The sequence below is a fragment of the Culex quinquefasciatus genome, chromosome 2 (genome assembly GCF_015732765.1).
Source record: "Culex quinquefasciatus strain JHB chromosome 2, VPISU_Cqui_1.0_pri_paternal, whole genome shotgun sequence".
NCBI lineage: Eukaryota > Metazoa > Arthropoda > Insecta > Diptera > Culicidae > Culex > Culex quinquefasciatus.
Window position 1 is genome coordinate 210592906 of NC_051862.1, and position 20666 is coordinate 210613571.

A 20666-nucleotide genomic window follows, 5' to 3' on the forward strand; every position below is an offset into this window, starting at 1 on the left:
GTACACCAGCTCTGCCTCAATTGTAGACCCAAACACCTTCCGCACAAGGGTGCATTCATCTCGAAAATTGTTGCTACCCATCAACGCTGCAAATTGCGCGGTTTTATTCATGCAGCTCTGTTTACTGACAAATTTCCTTTTTCATTATCATTTAAAGGTTTGGAGTGCGACGACATGACCCCGACGCTGCGCCAGTTGTTCATCACGGTCCGCCAGCTGCAGCAGGACATGACCCAGGTTAAGGCGCAAATCACCGAGGAACGTGCCCTCCGGAACCACCTGCAGCAGGTTCTTATGGGCCACCTGGAGAGTTACGGGACTTCGAACACGACGTGCTAGAAGGTTTGTGCTGGATTGTGCGATTGTTTTGTTTAGAAACTTCAATTGGATTTTTTGGAACATTTTTCTACTATTTTTGAACCACAACCAGTTGTGCGTCGACGACGAAAAGCTTTATACTTTTTATTATATTTTAAACCTAATCTAACCACATCGAAAACAAAAAAAAAAAAAAAAACACACACATAACTAAAGTCGATTTCAAGTTTTACGCTTCAAATTACAGTAAAATATTAGCTAATTAGACAGTGACGCAGTTTAAACAAAAACTGTTATTCGCAACGATTTTTTTTGTGCCTTAAAAGTATTTTCACCTTTTTGAGAGAAAAACGCGCAAGTACGCGCGCGCACACACACCTTGTCGAATGTTTTGGACAAGAAGTGGTGTGTGGCCTTTTTCATCTCGGACTTGTTCACTAAGTACTAACGACCCTCCCCCGAGTTGATTTATTTACAATATGAGATTCGACTCACCATACAAGAGTACACACTTATACACACAAACATACAAATACATACAAAAAAAACACAAATACAAAATACATAATTGTTGTAAGATAAAAAAAAACTAAAACCTAGCTAAAACAAACTCATTAACGAGAGCAATAAAAGCGAGATTTTATAACCATGATCAAGTAGGCTGGGTTTTTTTTTCACTTCCTACTGAAGCTATCCGAACGCCTCAATTTGGTGCCGAAGAGTGCACCCACATCACGCGAAAATGAAAGATTGGTCTACGTCTTTTTCCGATCTGTGGTTCCAAAAATCAATATTTATAATAAAAAGCCCACAATTGTCAATACAAAAATGGTACAGTCATCCCACATATTCGGAACGGTTTACAGATCGGCCGATGGTTGAAAAATCATAGAAAATCGATAGTCGAACATAATGTTTTGCTTTTTCCTTCATGTGGAAGCTTTTCTTGATATCTTTCGATTGATGTATAGACCTGCTGTAGTTTTTTACGTTTTATTTCATTTTTTAAAGAAAAACATTGACCCATGAAAACCACAAATTCGGAACACTTTTTTCTTACGGATGTAAACAAACCTTGGTTCTCTCCAGGAATACAGATTTTTAACAAAATAATGACTTCACACACTGAAATCAATGGAACTCATGCTTAGTGATGTTTTATACATGGTCTGATGACTTTTTTGTGGAAATATCAGTTAAATTCAGGTGTTCCACAATTGTGGGAGGCACAATAACATCCCACAATTATGAAACAGGCAAGCCTCCAAGGCAATGTTTTGCTGCTCTGGATAAAATTGTCTTGAAATGAAGTTTTTGTCTAAAAAGTACTACTTTTACTAATGAAATAACAAGAGAATGTTCAAATAAAGGTCCTAAAAATAGTAGGGTTGACGGAAAATCTGCATTTGGCATGCTATTGACAAATTATCTCGAAAGTGTTCCGAATTTGTGGGTGTTCCGAATATGTGGGATGACTGTACGTTTCGTAAATTTGTATCTTTTGAAGGCATTTTTTGTTCGATTGGTGTCTTCGGCAAAGTCGCAGGTTTAATTTTAATATATTTCCAAAAACCCGTATTTTTTGTTCTAAGGTACTAAAACCTGCAACATTTGAGCCATTGCGAAGTACGAATTAAAATGTTGCTGCCGAATTACGATGAAAAAAAAAAAAGGTTTTTGGGGAAAAATAAAAATATTGATACATATTTTTCATCAGTTTCATAAAAGTGAAATAAAAATCTCAATAATTTTCGTTCGACTATTAACCCTCTACTGCTTTTTTTAAAATTTTTTATTTTTTCCGGTGTACGGGAGGTATTTTTGAGCCACTTTTGTTCTACGAAAAACTATACTTCTCTTGTTTAATGTTTTTCTTGTTTAATTTTTAGTATTTATATTTGCATTTATCTTGTTTAGCTTATGTTAGTTTTCTTAAATGTTTTATTTAGTTTTTTTCAGGTTAAACACTTTTCATTTTTTTTGCAGGTTTTTCACATTTTTACTCTAGGATGAAACCATTATCATTTGAATTGTAAAAAAATACATAGGGTCATAGTCTGGGACACTTAAAAAATTACTGCATACTTCTTTTCACTTAAAATATAGGAAATGTTAGTAAAAACACAGCCATAGTTGACGCCTAAAAAAATGACATTTTTAAAATTATTGGCAAAGTCACATAAAACAAGTAAAACTTCCAAACCTAAAACTATCTCAAATTCTTTCCAATGCTTTTTAAAGATCAAAAATTGGGTGAAAAATGGATTTTTGGCGATTTTTTAAATCGAAGTCCGTCTTAAGACGGGGTTGGGTTAGTTGCTGAGATACAGCCTTGCACAGGAAATCAATGATAAAAAGAATTTTTATAATTAAAATTAATGGGATATTTTTTTTAATTTTTAAGGTAGTTTTCTGCATGTAGGTCATTTTAGCAAAAATGGACAGTATAGTAATTCTAATAATTGTTCAGAAATTGGTGAAAAATGTGATAATTATCATCAAGCGATTGGTACGGTATGTCCACGCAGCCTTCCTCCCCTGCTGATTTTGTGAATTGTGATCCGTTCACAGAATCTGTCTTTACGGAAATAAAAAAAAATATAAAAATTTAAAAATTACAAGCCATAATTTCAACATAAGAATGAAAAAAGTGTTTTAATAGTAGTTTATGCAACAAGTTGCAAAAATGGGGTTTTTTCAGCACGAGTCGTACATTTATCCAACGAGGTTCACCGAGTTGGTGCGCGACATAAACTTTGAAAAATATTTGCAACGGCCTCATTTGAAAAAAAAAAAAAAACACATATAGTAGGTTTCAAACAGAGTTACGGTAAATCATTAAAATATTGTAACTTTAATAAAATCTGTTTGTTATGATTTTGTGGTGTTCTCTGAATCAAAATGGTCAAATATTATATAGTTAAATGTTTTATAGTTGACAGTTTTAATTTACTTTTCTGGTGTGAATTCTCATTTAAATTGCGTAACTTTATTTTAACTGATTAAAATTTGGTCAATGTTGGTATTTAAAGCAAAAAATGTACATAAATTTATTCTGAAAACTTCTTCTTTTTAATTTAAAAATGAAGAATAAATATGACGATGGTTATGTTACTGACATTGTAAAAAAAATTGCTAAACGGTGTTCATACTAGAATTATTCCAATATCAGTTAAGCAGCGATTACATACTAATTTAAGTACTGATTAAGCCTGAAAAGAACCAAACGCTCAAACTCTCCACCGAAACCTGCACAAAGGTGAGATGAATTTATTTTATCTTTTACAACCCCGCTGCGGAAATGATTTATTGTCCTGGGGTGCGCTTTTCTTTGTCCAAATTTATTCATCCGCACCGACAAAAAACTTAGAAAAGTGTTTGGTTAGCGCATAGGATCACACAAAAAAAATCGCACGGAAGTTTACGTTTGAAGGCCACTCAAAAGACACCCAAAAAGCGTCCCCGACGAGGTTGGGGGAGGTATCTCAACCTTTGTTCGCACCTTGGACGACAAAAACACGACGATCTCTTTTATGCAAAGTTTGGCTCACTGAATTAATGGTCATCGCCACCACCTTCACCGCCGAGCGAGGGGTGGGAAAATTTGAATGTTTCTTTTGATCTTGGCTTTTTTTTATTTCGACTTGTTAGACTTGGTGGCGGCGCAGAACCCGGCAAGGTCTGACTAAATAGCGATCATAAATAGTGTGCGACAGTATCGGTTTCGAGGCCTCCGGCCTGGTGGAAATGAAAAGTTTAGTCTTTGCTACCAAATGGAGTGTGCGGTGAGACTTTCACGGTCAAGACCGCACGACATTTCCGAATAGCAAACAGATAAATCGCGCGGTATAGGCCCAAACAGAAAACCTGCGTAAAAATAATTAGTTCGAATGTTTTGGTTGATTTCTCGCGTTTGCTTGTGGGCATCGAAACAGATGGATTTATTATAGATTTGCCAGCAGGTGGGGTGAGTTTGGGCGGGAAAAGATTTCGGAAACAACGAACCAATTACAAGCACTGACCCAGATATTGATCGAATTTGGGCGAGTGAAACGATCGGGCTCGCGACTGCCCAAATCAATTTTCGGGAGCTTATTTGTAATTAATTATCCGCACCTCAATGTAAGTTTTCAGGGCGTTTCTTCTTGGGTTTGGGATGTGTGGGAATGTGTGTGTGTTTTAGGGGGATTTTCGCGCCCGTCGCAATTAATTTCGGCATAATCAGAGAACGGGTAATTTGGTGGATAATAACTGGAATATTTTCTGCTGTGTTTTTTTAGGAAATTGGTTTGCATCTTTCAAATTATAATTATTAAGCTCAAATTGAAATGAGATCAGCTTATTAAATTTTTTAGTAATTTGACCTTTATTTGGACAAGCTCATGCAAAGTTTTTTTTTTTAATTTTTATGTAAATAAATTAAACAATCAAACAACGACAATCAAATTTTTCTTCTTCAATTGATGAAAAAAATAGCAGTGATCTTTGATTGCCAATCACAATTGGGAATAATTTCGTCAGCCTCTTTCACGAACAACTCATCAACACTTTTCTCACCTCAGATTGACCTGTCATGATTGGAGGTGCAAACCAAATTACGATCAGCTGTTGTGAGATGCTTCTTGGCAAAAAAGAAAGTGCACACCTTTCCTTCCCTTCTAGTACGGCAATTCAGTCTGATAACGAGAAAGGAAAATCTTATTAAAGTTGGTACCGATTCACGTGCTACTTTTGCGAGTTAATTTCAATCTGCTGCCCGCTACCGCTGCTGAACTAATCAGCCCAGTTCAGTCCAATCCAGCAGTGCGCTTCTGGAAAAACGTGCAACCACAAAAGTGAAAAATGAACCATCGTCAGAATACTCGTGCAGAGCCCCCTTTCCTAGAGCAAAGTGCCCCGAGGCCATGTCGATGTCTTAATGGAAACGAGCTGGCGCCGGTTCCGATCTGACGGGTAATTTACCACCAGGGAAAGTGATGGAAACAACACCATCGGCCATCGCCAGAAGGTCACGATCGGTTCAAGAGTGAGTTCAAGTTCCACGGTGGAAATTGAGTTAGTGCTGAAGAATTACCGGAGGCCTCAATTACGAGAAAATTTGGGTCAGAATTGTTTCGAGGTTGAAGGCAAAAAAAAGTTCTCTCTTTGATTTTCGGCGGTGTTTTATTATACCGCGATATCACTCAACTTTTTTTCCCTACATCTAATAGTTTCTCCCCGGACTTTCTAAGATACCGCCGTGGCACTTTGAAGCGCGCAACAGCTTGAAATTCTATCGATAATTTAGCAGCGATCGGTGTTAGTCAATTGTTCCATTTTTCTTCATTATCGAGCTAATCGCTCGATTTTTTGTTGCCTCCGGCCATCATTACCGATTTAAGATTGATGATGATATCGGCACAGAAACTTGGACTTGCCACGAAATCATCATTTATCAAATTAGTATTTTCCCCTATCATCGATTTCACTCTTTCGCACCAATTAATGTTGGAAAATATTATATTCCGGTCATTAAACTATAAAGCTCATTGCAAGAAATTTCAATTACAGTGATATTTCTACCTTGATCCATCGAAACAACCTTGCAGGCAGAAGAAGAGTTCAAGCCTACGAGTTCTTATTAATGAGCACATCCAACAGGAAAAGGGGGCCTATCTCGTGGCGATTCATAAATTATCCTTCTGCTTGGCTATTGCCGTTTGCGGGGAAATGATTCTGCCTAGCCCAGCCAATAAATCAATCAAACAGAAAGCGAAATGATTACCGCTCGTTAGTCCCAAGAACGATTGATTGGTTGTCTAGTGATGTGGATTTTACTGATTGGAGTAATTTTATTAGTTTGAATCGTAAATTATAAATGACAAAAAGAAATTAAAATAAAAAAAAGTAACTGAAAATGCAGAAGCTTTGACTATTTTTTCAAAACGAATTAGACACCCGATTTGATGGCGTACTCAGAATTCAGAAAAAACGTATTTGTCATAATAAAATACAATACTTGTTTAAAGAATCTGTCATTTTCCATAACTCCCTGGAGATGGAGCCACACGTTGCCGTCGTTTCAGGGCTATTTGTAAAGATGGTTTCCGATGTTGATATATATCACACATTTATTTTATATTTATATACTTGTGTTGATAGAAATCACAACTTTTATACTATGTAAAATTTTTAGTTATTGATTTTTTTATTTGCATCTCAATATTCTTGTTTATAAAATCTGGTAGGGACAGGTTCAAATCTTTTTGATACATCGTTAGCTTAGGTAGAAATTCATAAAGCAAAGCAACGCTTATGCACAACAGTAAGACAGGTCTCTTCTAGGCATTGTGGGATTATATTAAATAATTTATTTTATCACAAAAACAGAAGCGTGATTTTTTCTTATCTTAATGAGGGTGTTAGCTTAGGATCTGGTATTTTAATAAATAAGTTTTTTGCAAGGCACTCAGAATAGCTAGTTTTTTTTTGTAACTTTAGATTGTTTAATAATTCCAGGCCGACAGTTCTGTGTAAACGAGTTAATTGATGTTATCAGAATCTCTGATTATAATTTAAGTGATATACTAACCATTCGGAATTGTCAAAACATCCATAGAGTCTCGATCAATCAATAATGAAATGATATCGGACAAAATTCGTTAATCTGTTGAACTAACGGTTCTCGGATTATGGTTGTATCGACTATTGTTGCGAATCGAGGATTTACAGGAGTTTTGACGATCAAATGGAGCCTAACATTTCAAATGGAAACAAGGGTTTTGTGAACAGGAGTTCATCTCTTTCACTCAATTGACAGTTTATATTAGGTATGATAGGGATACACTCTAGTTTGCAGAGCTTCTGTGCCCTAATGAAATGGAAGGCACGAAATAGTTTTCTTAACGATTCAGTATTCAACTTGTAAAGCTGAACTGTTCATTTATGTTTATTGGTTTTGGAAGCGGCAAGTCAGGTTTAAAAACAAGGTAAAGGAATGTTTGGCTTTGCAATTATAATTTCGGGGATTTGAGATTCAAGTTACTTTCAGATAGTTTTGTTTAGGTTGTTGATTCAAGTTAGTTAGTTTTCCGTAAATGAATAATTTGACTTAAATGATCAGTTGAACTGGTCGGAGTGTACTATTTCATTAGCAGTTCTGCTTCTAGTTGTAATGTACGAAAAGACTACTGACGGACGCGACAGGACGGAACCCAGAAAAAAGTCCTCTAGATTTATATTCCCTAGACAAGTTGGTTTCCATCTTTTGTTTTCCAGTATTTTTTTTTTATTTCCTTTAAATTTGAAATACATCATAGGTTTCCTTTGTATAAATCTGCGATTAGTTACATTTTCTTTTTTAATTAACTCATAATTTAATTTCTCCGGGCCTTTTTACTTTGGATCAGAATTTCAGATTTCCTTTATTCAGTTTTAAAGTTAGATTACCGTAACTGCTCAAGTCATCCAAGTTCTTACTACCCACACCTACACTAATTTTCTTTCACCTTCCCCCTCCCGATCCCCTATATCTTCCGGTGGTGTTCATTTTGTATGCAATACTAGTTCGGCCACTACCCTTTTTTCCACAAGAAACCGGACTTGGACTGACTTGAGGCCGCGTCCCCCACCTTGCTCCGTAAAACGAAAACGAAAACGAAAAAATCTGTCATTTTCCATAACTCAACTAAAATTTGTTTTGGGACATGTCATTTTTTCATTTTTAGAATCTGCAATAACCCGGAAGTTTGTTTTAGAGTGTAACAATGCAATGTTGGCAGAGTTATTTTTTAGAGTGTAACAATGCAATGTTCTTCAAAGTTGTAGAGTTGTGTTGGTCGTCGTTGATAATGATCATTCATGGTCATCCGCCCAGACACGAACGACGAAACAAAAAAAAACATCCTTTTTAAAACTTTTTTTTTGTAAAATCGCGAATACTCATGATAATTACAAGCAAACCACTTTTTTTTATGCATCTAACTTTTTTTAAGTGTCTGCTCTACAACTTTGTAGAACATTGTTACACTCTAAAAAATAAGTCTGCAAAGTTTTAAAAAATACGAAATTCAAAAATTAAAAATTGAGTAAAAAATTACCCTTTTGGGAGCCAAACCACTTTTGCAGTTGAGTAACCAAAAATGACAAAATATTGTATTATTTTTTTCGATGGAAAAACGTATTTTTTGCTTTACCGTGCTGCCGTTCTACGCATAATTGTCCCATGTCATTTTTGGACGATTTTGACTTTTTAACATTTTTAAGTTTAGTTTGTCGTATACTTTACGAAAAACACATAAAATCGGGTACTTTGTTCGGAAACTCATTGAAAACAACATCAAGTCTGTTTGTCCCATCGTTAAACTTCTACGCATAATTGTCCCACCAAGTATTTTCTTATACGGAATCATTAGTTTTATGTAGCATTATGTCGTGTTTACCTGTTGTTTAGCAAGAGGATCACAAATAAGAGTGATAAACTGCTAACTGGGGCAATAAGGGACACATAGGGCGAATAGGAACCCACGGGACAATTATGCGTAGAAACACAGAAATCGACCGAAAAATTTAATTCGCGTTTTTCTCAGTTGCACTTTTTCGAACATGGGACAATTATGCGTAGAACGGCAGCGTGACCCTACCAAATTTTGCTTGATCAGGAAAAAAAAAAAATGATTTCAAATTTATAATTTTGTGTGGACGTTTGAGGTGAAACGTCCCAATTCTGAAATTTCCATATCATTAAAATGGCTAATTTTATTAGGCTGGTACTTTTTGATAACATGTTGGACATAACATGTTTTAAAACTTCGATTTCCTAAAATTCACCACGAAAAACAACTTTTTTTTACATTTTGGGATTAGGCTGGTACAAATTTTATTTAAAGTTTTTGTCTCCCCCCCTTCGAAGCTAGCCCGAAAAATCAGGGAGCAAAAAAAATATATTTTTTTTCAAAAAAACTTCAAAATTTCTATGTTAATTGAACTGCAATCAGCTGAAATTAATTTAAAATGTATTCTCCTGCGTTTAGAATCATTTTTAGCATGTTTGGGTTGATTTAAAAATCTTTTGATTTTTTGAAATTTTGTGATGTTTTTTATCGCAATATGTTTTTGTTTTCGTTAAAATTTCTGTTTTCGTCACATCTTATTTTTTTTGAAAACTGATGATTGCAAAACAACTAAAGTAGTGTAGAATGCATTTTAAAATATATGGCTTGATATTTCAATATTCATATATTTTTTTTGCACATCAATAACTCAAAAGTGTTAAAATGTTAAAAAGCATATGGGACATTTATGCGATCAGGGGCAGCTTAGGTCCTTCAGAAAAAAATGATACGGTTTTTGGGTAATTTTTTACACTTAAACACTCCTCACGCCTTTTTTTATTTATTAAAATCGTTTAACTTTTAGTAAAATTTACAAGGCTTCCGGTTGTAAAAAATCCAGATTTGTCTATATTTTAACTGTCAAAGGGGGAAAATGTGTTCCAGTTTTAACGGAGATATTCCGAATGGAATTGGGGTACCTCGAACCTCCGATGTGGGTTTTAGGTCAAACAAAAAACAAAAAAAAAAAAACAAAAAAAAAAACAAAAAAAAAAACAAAAAAAAAACAAAAAAAAAAAAACAAAAAAAAAACACAAAAAAAACACAACACACAACGCTGCTGGTGGTGTTGGTGGCCACGGTGGCCACCCTTTGTTCTTTATTTGCCTTCACTTCTCGCTCGGGTTTCTTCAGCCTTCGATTAGAATGGATGGTGAAAATTGAAACGTCAAAAGACTTAGCGCGTTTGTTTTTTTTGATGGCGCTTGCTAATTATTTACATGTTTCGGGATTATTTTTTAAGTGAGTGACTAAGTAACGGTCAAAAGAACATGTTGCCGGTAGTTGGAAGCAATTTTATATCTTAAGCGCTTTGAAATCGTTAGCGCAAGTGAAAAGATATTTATGGCGACTTTCGTTAAGCAGTTAACCTCTGATCTTGCGTGTGGATGTGTGTGCCACCAAAATGATGAGAAATGGTCTCGCAAAATAGAAATTATGATCAAAAGTGCATTAAATTTGATCTTTTTGGCCAGTAAGTGGCATACATTTGCGTGCTTACTTGAGGCGGTGCTGTTGCTGGTATGTTTACAGCCTAAATAGCATTTTTGGAGCTTTAATCGAGCATCAAACTCTCCATATTTCGAAGATAGGTGTTTGATTAGAAAGCGTATATTTCCCCTAGCTAAAAAAATAGAAGCAGATTTTTTTTAATTGTACTGTTTCTCCACTAACAAAACAGTTTAAAGCTTTTGAATAAATTTGTAAAGTCAGGTGAGGTAGAAATTAAAAACATTATTTAGGTCGAAACATCAGAATTTCCCTGAAAGGATCCCAAACTAGTGAATTACATTTAATTTGATTGAATTGAACTATTTTTTCTTGTATAACTTTACTTAGGAGGATAACTGATCCAATTTGGTCGAGTCAGCAGGGAAAACGAATTAAAAATCGATGTTGCTGTAGGTGGAACATCGTTAGGAAATGATTAAAAATGTGGCAGAGAGTCAGAACTTTTCTCGTTGATACAGTCATCCCACATATTCGGAACACCCACAAATTCGGAACACCCACAAATTCGGAACATTTTTATGATAATTTGTCAATAGCATGCCAAAAGTAGCTTTTCTGTCGACCTTACCATTTTTAGAACCTTCATTTGGACATTATCTTGCTATTTCACTAGTAAAAGTAGTACTTTTTGAACAAAAAACTTCATTCCAAGACTATTTTGTCCAGATCAGCAAAACACTGCCTCCAAATGGCCTGTTTCATAATTGTGGGATGTTATTGTGCCTCCCACAATTGTGGAACACCTGAATTTAAGTGATATTTTCACAAAAAAAGTTATCAAACCATGTATAAAACATCACTAAGCTTGAGTTTCATTGGTTTCAGTGTGTGAAGTCATTATTTAGCAATAAACATGTACTCCTGGAGAGATCCAAAGTTTGTTTACATTCGTAAGAAAAAATTGTTCCGAATTTGTGGATTTCAAGGGTCAAAGTAATTCTTCAAAAACTTCATATAAAAGTTTAAATTTGCAGATGTTCGATACAGCATTCGAAAGATCGCAAGAAAAGCTTTCAAATGAAGGTAAAAGCAAATCATTAAGTTCAGTTATCGATTTTCTATGATTTTTTGAACATTGGCCGATCTGGAAACCGTTCCGAATATGTGGGATGACTGTACCACTTAGATAAAAAATCGTGATCATTAAAAGACACGCAAAATATTCTACCGTCGTGTCCACTCAATCCCATCAGACATCAGATCACCCCTCCATCACAAATCTCGTTTCCTTCTATCAGTCAATCAACAGTTACATTTCAACACTCTCTGCTACCATGCTCGGAGGTCGTACTCCCAATAGATCGGTGATCCAACGGTCAACCGTCGTAATCGCCCCAACCTACCTAATTAGGAAGCATTGCCAATTTCGGCCACGACGACTCCACCGGACTGGTTGTAGTTGATCAAGAACATGTCTCTTGCCTTTCCCCATCGGATCCGCTCGACCAGCTGAACTGGACTTTCTTTGTTGTTCTTTTCATCCTCTCTGTGGACAGCTTTCTTCTGCATCGTGTTCTCCAGCCCCCGCCACCGTTGAGTTCCGTAGTCAGTCAGACTGACGGTCGCGCGGGCTCTCCTCGGGGAAGACGATGATGGTGATTGATAAACTGCTGCACACGCGTCAAGCGAACCCACCAAAGGGAAGAGGAAGATCGAGGGTTCTGTCTTTCTCCCCTAAGGGGAGACATCATTTCTACCGCTAGCGAGATCCGAGCAAATGACCAACTGCGACGACGACGCAGAACCGGCTTTTGGCCCGTAGAACCCTTTCCTCCGTGTCGCGCCGCGTCTCCTTTGGCGCTAATTTATGGGATGCTGCGCTTTATGTATTCATGTATAATACCACATCTAGGCAATGTTACACCGGGTAATTAATTCAGCATCGTGCTTTTGGGCTCTGTTTCCCCTCACCCTCTCCACCCTCCACCTTCAGACCGCTTCCCAATTGGAAAAAGAGCACACGATCAGCTCGTGCTCCAACGCCAAGCTAGTTGCGCTAACTAGCGGGAGAGCAAAAAACAGCTCATGACAAATTGTTACTTCAGCAGCGACACGACACGAAGACGACGGCGACGATCTTGTACCAACCAACTCTCGGCACAGGGAGGGTGGCTGTGAAAATGCACCCAATACTGGCTGGTGGAATCTTGTTTGGGTTCCCGTGCTGCTGGCTGAAACAGTACCGGAACAACAACAATGCTGCAAAAAAACAGGTCTTGCAATGTACCCACCTCTAAAGTTGCTCCACGTTCCTCCAAGAGTGTTACAGTTTTCTTCGCCGGAGTGTGATGGATGGTAGGGGAGCGAGGATCACTTAACTATATGTGTAATTTGTGACCCCTCTTCGATTTGCATGAAACTTTGTCCTAAGGGGTAACTTTTGTCCCTGATCACAAATCCGAGGTCCGTTTTTTTATATCTCGGCGGTACGACCCCTTCCATTTTTGAACATGCGAAAAAAGAGGTGTTTTTCAATAATTTGCTGCCTGAAACGGTGATGAGATAGAAATTTGGTGACAAAGGACCTTTATGTAAAATTAGACGCCCGATTTGATGGCGTATTCAGAATTCCGAAAAAACGTATTTTTCATCGAAAAAAACACTCAAAAAGTTTTAAAAGCTATGCCATTTTCCGTTACTCATCTGTAAAAAATGTTGGAATTTAGAACAATTTAGACCAAAATTTTTCATATTAAATTTTCGTGTTTTTTTTTCTAAAATTGCAGGGTTATTTTTTAAAGTGTAACAATATTCTACAAAGTTGCAGAGCAGACAATTACAAAAAATTTGATATATTTTTTTTTTTTGAAAAAGTTACGTCCAAAACTCGTTTTTTTCAATACTCGTCGTATTTATTCAACATGGTAAACCTCGTTTGATAAATGTACTCGTGCTAAACTTTCATTCGCATTTTGTTTTCTGTCATTCTATAATGATACAATGGTCGACCTACCACCAAAAATAACAGTTATGAAAAGTTCGTTATAGCACCCATTTGAATGCTCAAAAAAGCACTTGTTTCGAAAAGTGTTGACACTTCCGTAGTAACATTTCAAAAGAGCGAATCTGCATTTGTAAATAAGTAGTCTGTCCCTTTCGCTCAAGTGACAGTTCACGTCAAGTAAGAGGGGGATAGACTGCTTGTTTACAAACGCAGATTCGCCCTATTGAACTGTTACTATGGACTTTTTTGGGCATTCTTGTTGACCAAATACACGGACGCCAAAATTTAGAGAAACAAACATTTCTTCTTTAAAAATGTTTTTGGGAATTGCAAGAATGTTGATTGCAACTTTCTATAAAAATCGATTTTTTCGTCATTTTTCATATGTATTTAACTGGAACTGAAAAAAATGTTACCACTTTGGTCGAGAAACCGGGAATGTTGGGATTTTGAAAATATCCACGAAAATGCGGGAACAAGTTGCGATTTTGGGATTTTTTTGGTCAAAAGTCGGGAATTTCAAGAATATCTTTTTGATAGAAAAAAAACATGTTCTAGTTCTTCAAAACTTAGTATTTTTTGCCTTTTTTACTAAAGAAAGGTATAGGTTTTACTTTATGGCTGGACGTCATTTCATCTTCGTAAATAAGACGATACAGCATGAATATTAATCGGAAAAATCGCCAAAAAACCACACTGCATTGATTTTCGACGCTTCGTCGCCATGTCGACAAGTTGTCAAGTTGAGCTTCGAATACTGGCGCAAGAATGCTGGCGCACATATGTTTTGGTTCGACTTATACTCGTTTGTAATAGCTTGTCTACCGATGTTTCCTTCAACATGTAAGATATCGTAGCATTTCGGTTTCTTTTGCTCTGTCCGTTTTTGCATAACTGTCCAATGTTTATGCAAAAAAAATTTTGACATAGGACATTCATCCATGTACAAACAATTTGTTTCCCGTGAGCTCCTTAAATCAACTTTAAGTGGGCTTCATTTTATCGTGATTTCGTAAGTTTATTTAACAGAGTTCATTGGATTCCAATAGGAGCTTTCGAAGCTTCTAAGCTTTATATCGTTTTCAAAGTTTTCAATGCTCGCGACGCCAATAGCTATCTACCTAAGGTATTGCAATTGAGTGCCCAAGTAACATTTTTTCCAGGAGTTCTACAAGAGCTCTTCAAGAGCTCTTCAAGATAGCTACAGCATAGCAGTTTGGACCGCGGTAGGATAAAACTCTCTTCAAGTACTCTTCCAAACTCCTGAACTGCCCATGATCGCATAAATGTCCCATATGCATTTTCATCGTTTTTGAGTTAATAATGCAGTTTGGTTCAAAATCGTGTGCTCTTTCAGAAAAGTATAACATCTAGTACTTTGTTCTAGAAATCAGGAGGAAATCCAGTTTCTTCACGAAAACTTAACACGTAGCCTTATGTATGGGACAAACTTCAAATGCGTTTTTCTCAGCTTGCTGTTTTTGCATATGGGACATTTATGCGAACATGGGCAGTGAAGAAGTTTTGAAGAGATTTTATCCTACCGCGGTCCAAACTGCTATGCTGTAGCTATCTTGAAGAGCTCTTTTAGAACTCCTGGAAAAAAATGTTACTTGGGGTGGTGCGGTTGTAAAAATATCTATCTCTGACTCTCTCACTGTTGTAGATGCTGAATGGCAAGCTTCCCACTGTGCGGTTAACTCGGTTTTGCTTTGCGCCTGCTTTGTTCGGTTTTTGGGCTCGTACCAAAACTAGAACACCAAAACCGCGGTGTGTGTCGTCACTTGCGCATTCGAAGCTATATTCTATTGGTGAAAATTGCGTTTTCAATTTCTTTAAGAAAACACATCATTAATAATACCTTGCTTTCATCATAAGATTTTTTGTATCAAGTCGATGTTGTGAATTGAAAGAAGTTATATTCTTAAGTAAGAAAGGCTCTATCTCACCCCTGGTGGGATTAAATCGGTTTTTTTTTGCATGTTCCCTTATTTTATAAACTCAATTTCTCAGCAACTTTCAATATATCTCTAATAAAAAAAATATAAAATGTGAAATTTTCTGATGTATTCGTTTTTTTTTGAAATTTTGTTTAAGACCAATATTTTGAAAGGGCGTAATAATTAATTGATTGGTTCTTTTTAAATGTTAGTCTTCGTTCAAAAATTTGAAAATTCAAAAAAATTAAAAAATGTTAATTTTTAAGCATTAGTTTCTGGGATATTGACATAAGACGATTGGCGACTTTTTGAGTGAGGCTTTGGTGAGACTTAAAAAAACTTGATTTTCCTGTTTGTTTTTTAATCCGCTGTATTCCAGCAACCAGTGATCCAATTTACAATATTTCTTAGACGAAATTTTAGGAATTTGTTTGAACTTTTAGAAAAAGATTTTCACAAATTGCTTACTCACTCACTATTTTAAAATATCGAAAAACAGAAAAAAAACAAACCAAAACAGTGCACCTTATCAAAATAAATATATTTTTATTTCAAATTCTATTATATATTAAAATCTGCAGTAAACAAATTTTGTTAGATAAAATTTATATTTTTCCATTCAACTTTTTTTTTTCAAATCATAAGGCTGATGCAAATATTTAACCCACCGGCGCTCGCAAAGTTGTTGTCCCTCGGCTCTGGTCGAGGTCAAGGGGAGACAAATATAATAAAAATATAAAAATTGAAATAACAAAAACTTTTAAAAATATTTGTACCAGCCTAACTTAGCGGAAATATTTTGGCCGTACTTCTCAATGGCTTCAAAGTAACGGGTTTTTGTCCCATAAAACAAATCAAAATGTTTCTAAATAGAAAATACGGATTTGAATTGGTTTTTTGAAAAAGTTAAGTTTTTTTTATCGATTTCGTAGAAAATTGCTCATATGGGACATTTATGCGGACATGGCCATTAAATTTATTTACCGATATTACATTTTATTAATTAAAAATTCTGTGAAACAATATTGGACAAGCCTTGTTTAAGCGTCTGCCTGTGTGGATCAATCGGACCGCGCACTGGACTCACAATCCAGAGGTCGCCGGTTCGAATCCCGGGGCGGACGCAAACAATTCTAAGTGTAAATATAGGTATTCGGTGCCCTCTCCCCGTGCCCATACCTTCACACTTAGGAGACCCGGGAGGCGGAGTCTTGTCGCAAAAAGAACGATACACGCCTGAGGATCCGTTGACGAAACTGCAATGTTTAAGAGGGTCACATTATAAGGTGTTACGTCGATTCCGTTTTGTTTAAGCGTAGGACTTGTTTAAAATTCTTCAATTTCTCCCCTGTTTCCCCTAAAAAAAATCTCTTCGAGGGCACTCCCTTCCCGGATTTTGGTCTCTCCAACTGATGCTGCTGTACTACCATGTGCCAAGATGCTACCACATTTTCCGCGTTAAAAGAAAGCACCTATAGCACGGCTTTTCCAGCGCAACCTCCAGGGCGTACGGGCGTTCTCCTAACCAGATACGATCAGTCAAAGGTATTAACATTTCAATTCGCTCTCACACTTGGCGGTTTTGTTACCGTGCCCTAAGCCGTGCCCGCTCGGCTCAACATGCTAATTTGTGCATGTTCTACAGCGACTTTACACGGCTTTTGCTCTATACTTGCTACTTGAGCTGGCGCAGCCTCATTTGGGATTTATGGGACAGTTTTCCTGGGAGAGCTGTGAGCAGTGTGCTTCACGTGCATGCTCTCTGATGTGTATTATTTATGACAGCCTGCGTGGAAAGAAGCTCTCGAAACGGGTTTGACAGTGAGGTGTGTCGAACAAAATGGGTTGGCCCTTAGTTTGACATCATTATGTCTAGATGATCTGTAATGGGTGTGTAGAGTTTACGAGGTACTCCGTGGTTGTACATTTCAATTACGGGTTTGACCTGTTTAGAAGGTTATGATCCTGACTGCTACTTCCAGCTGCTTAATTGGAGCAATTTCGATGTTTTCCTTACAATCAATCAAATTCACAGTGAGCTCTCTCCAGCCGGTTTGTAACTGCTTCTCCAGACGGGGTCGAGCGTCCGCAGACGAGAAATTTGCTTATTAATATCAAGAACCGTTCCAAGACCCCCGGCTTGACTGATTCGATCTGCAGCAGCAGCAGCACGGGTTGACCAATAAGGCGCTCTGCTGGATCTCCTTCTCCTCGTCAAACCTCCGTCTCTCCCTGGCAAGGCAGCTGATTTGTTATTCTACCTCCCTTCAATCTTCCTCAACATCACGCCCCAACAACAACAAGAAGATGACTCGTTTTTCTCATCGCTTTTCCTTTCTCCGCAGGTTCTCTTCTTGGCGGTGCATTCGTACTCCACAACTCAACGAGAGAGCGCGACTTTAACGCCGCGAAGAGAGGAACCCCCTAACGCTGCAGAGGAACTACTCCACGGTTGCGGTTGAAGTCACTGGCTCAGTTCCACTACGGTTGCCGACTCGTGCAGAAGCAACGCTTCGGAAGTTTGGTGCGGTGTTTACGTTGCTGAGTGCAACAAAGTTCTTAGAGGTACCAGCGGGAGAGAGAATCGAAATCCCCGAAGAAATGGTCCGCAGGTCGTGAGTTCTTTAAGGATCAACTCGAACTCGTTGGGGTTCGTTGCTTGTTCATCCTGTCCGTGCGTTCAAGTCTTCCGCGGGATTAACTGTTGTGTTGTTGTTGCTGGGGTTGCAAATTGTCTCGAAGTTCTGTTGTTTGGGGTAGCTGTTGTTGTTGCTGGTGAATTATGAGTTGGTTGCGGAAAGGAAAAGAAGTTATGATAATGAGGCTGCTCGCAATGATTGCGCTGAACTAGTTCAAGAAGAGCGCCCGCGCACACACACACACATACGCACACAAGTAGAAATTGAATTAATTTGCCCATTTCGGCGCAGAATTGCAGAGTGAAGAATTTCTGTAGCGCAAAATAAGGTGAAAAAAGGAAGAAGAAAAAGCTCGAAGAATCTGTTAGCTGTTTCGTTCAAAATTGATAATTGTTAAGTGGAAAGTGTGAAACCCATTATCATCGGGAAGATCAGCATCGACGGCAGCAGCAGCAGCAGCGATGTTCTGGAGCACTCGGAATCTCCGGTGGTCCTCGGCAAAAATGCATTTTATGGCGGTAATTTGCCTGGTACTGTTGGCGGTAGCGATGCCATTGATGTGTGCTGCTACCGCCACGGAAGCTTCCGGTCAGGAGTCGGCGACACAGGGGCAGGATTTTGGTAAGTTTTGCAACTTCCATCTTTAGGTATTCAATGTAATTTAAGAAACCAGGATTTTAAAACTTTAGGAATATTTAAATGTAGCATTTTATTTGCCCATTGTTGTTTTGAACACTTGATCTACAATGAATTCTCTTATTTTACACAATGCCACTTACTTTTATGGCGGAAATCATAGTTATGCTCCTATTCAAGCATTTCAAGACAATCTATATTTTGTTTAAAATATAAGCGGCTCTGCTCATTGAAACAAATAAAAAATAATAAAGTTATTGTAAATCGCTGCAAATAATAACGTTTATGTCTATTGCAAGGTCTTTTGACTGTTGGTCGTGGGGGAAAGAGAATGCTAAAATGACAATAGGCATTACAATTATGATTTAATACCTTCAAGTTTTTTTTGAAATTTTAGTTTATTCAATAAAACAACAAATTACAAACAAAGTTTTGGTGTAAATTAAAAATAAATATTGAAGATTTTTCCGATTTAACTTCTTTAAGGGCTGGATTTTTGAGAATTAATTGGTCATTCATAAATAAGTTAAATGAATCGTTATCGACAATAAAACCTCACTCACCACACACAATAAAAGTAAACAAACAATCACTCTGCTACCCCCCAGACAAAAGCGCGTCCAAATCGGACCATTTCTTCGAAGCAATTTTTAAATCAACTTGCCTCACACACTTGTGTACGATTTACACCTCGCGGCTGCTACTAGTAGTAGCTCTGGCCTAGTAATAAAACGCTGTTTTCGTGTTGGTTGTACCACTTTCCTGCCAACATGATTTTTCATTTCTCCTATACTTGCTTACTTACTTTTTCCGACTGTTTTGCGGCAAAAAAGCACATGATTTGATTTCATAACTCAATCATCATTATCCACCGCCCCGAAAAGCCACTGCCGCCACCGACATCGATGAAAGTATATCTATCTGGGTAATATGTGGTGCTATCTTTAAAGCAGTTATTTAAAATTTTACTTTCATTTTAACACACAGAAAAAAATGTGGTGTACCATCTCTAATGAAGAGGCGATGCACACGAGCTGCATAACCAAACCAGTCGTCCAAGCCGAGTAGCCAGAGGTTTGTTATTAATTTAAACATTTCAATTAGCTATCCATCTGCGGTGCTTATCCGCGCGATTTTCCGCAAAAAAAAAACACCTGGTTGAATAACGCCGCGGAGGCTGACTTTGATAAGCAACACCTAACGAGACGCTTTCCACAGTCGCGTGAACATTTTTTCGGTAAGATCGGCCACGGGCCGTCGAGGGCCCGGGCCATCAAATCAGCTGGTCCTTCAAGCGTAATTAATGCGTTATTTAAGCGTTCGCAACTTTTTCCTGCTTTGCAACGCTGAACAGTTTTCTCCGGCTGGTGCGGGGCGATCAGTGCGAGGGAGTCGTCTCTTTTGATTTAATTTTTGAAAGTAACATCGACGTTTCCTGGTAGTGTCGAAAAAGTTAACATTTAGCAAACACTTGGACTAAATTTTGAAAAAATTATATAAATACCAAACATTCATTTGATTTAATTTTATTGTTAAGGTTTTTTTTACAAGTCTCAATCAACAGCATTCGAAGCCTGAGTTGGGAAGATCTCGGTAAGAGCAATTCTCTTCCATTTGGATACGGATACCCGGATAACGAATTTATCCGATCCTAACCCGGGAAGGCCAAATTATGGCATTACAGTGAAAAACTTTAAAAACAAATAATCTAATCTAATCTAATCTAATCTAACACAAACGCAGCCAGTCCGATGAAAGCATGCTGGAAAGTCTTGTGATTAGATCACGCCCCAAGCACTTTTCTTGTCAATATTAATAATTACAGTACATCCGAGAACACCCGAAAATGTATTGCAAAAATTAAAGCGGCCAGCCCTACTACGTTGTGTTTACCGCAGAGAGGATTCTGAGAACGGATCACATTTCACAGAATCTACAGGGGAGGAAGGATGCGTGGACATACCGTACCAAACGCTCCTGTTTACAGTTTCATATGTGTTTTGTAAAATGTGTTAAGTGTAAAGTATAGTGAGGTTATATAATCAAATAAATATAATAATGCAATATAATGATCATTTAATAAAAT

At 37.3% G+C, this 20666-nt stretch overlaps 1 protein-coding gene across 1 annotated transcript in view; it reads left to right on the forward strand.

Annotated features, from left to right (window-relative positions):
* The first annotated feature begins 12269 nt into the window (after positions 1 to 12269).
* LOC6033320 overlaps positions 12270 to 20666 on the forward strand; it is a 67138-nt gene continuing 58741 nt past the window's right edge. Inside the window, exons 1-2 of the mRNA XM_038256479.1 lie at positions 12270 to 12288; positions 17651 to 18565. Of these exons, the coding sequence (XP_038112407.1) occupies positions 18406 to 18565 (160 nt within the window). The 5' untranslated portion in view covers positions 12270 to 12288; positions 17651 to 18405. The remainder of the gene's footprint in view (positions 12289 to 17650; positions 18566 to 20666) is intronic.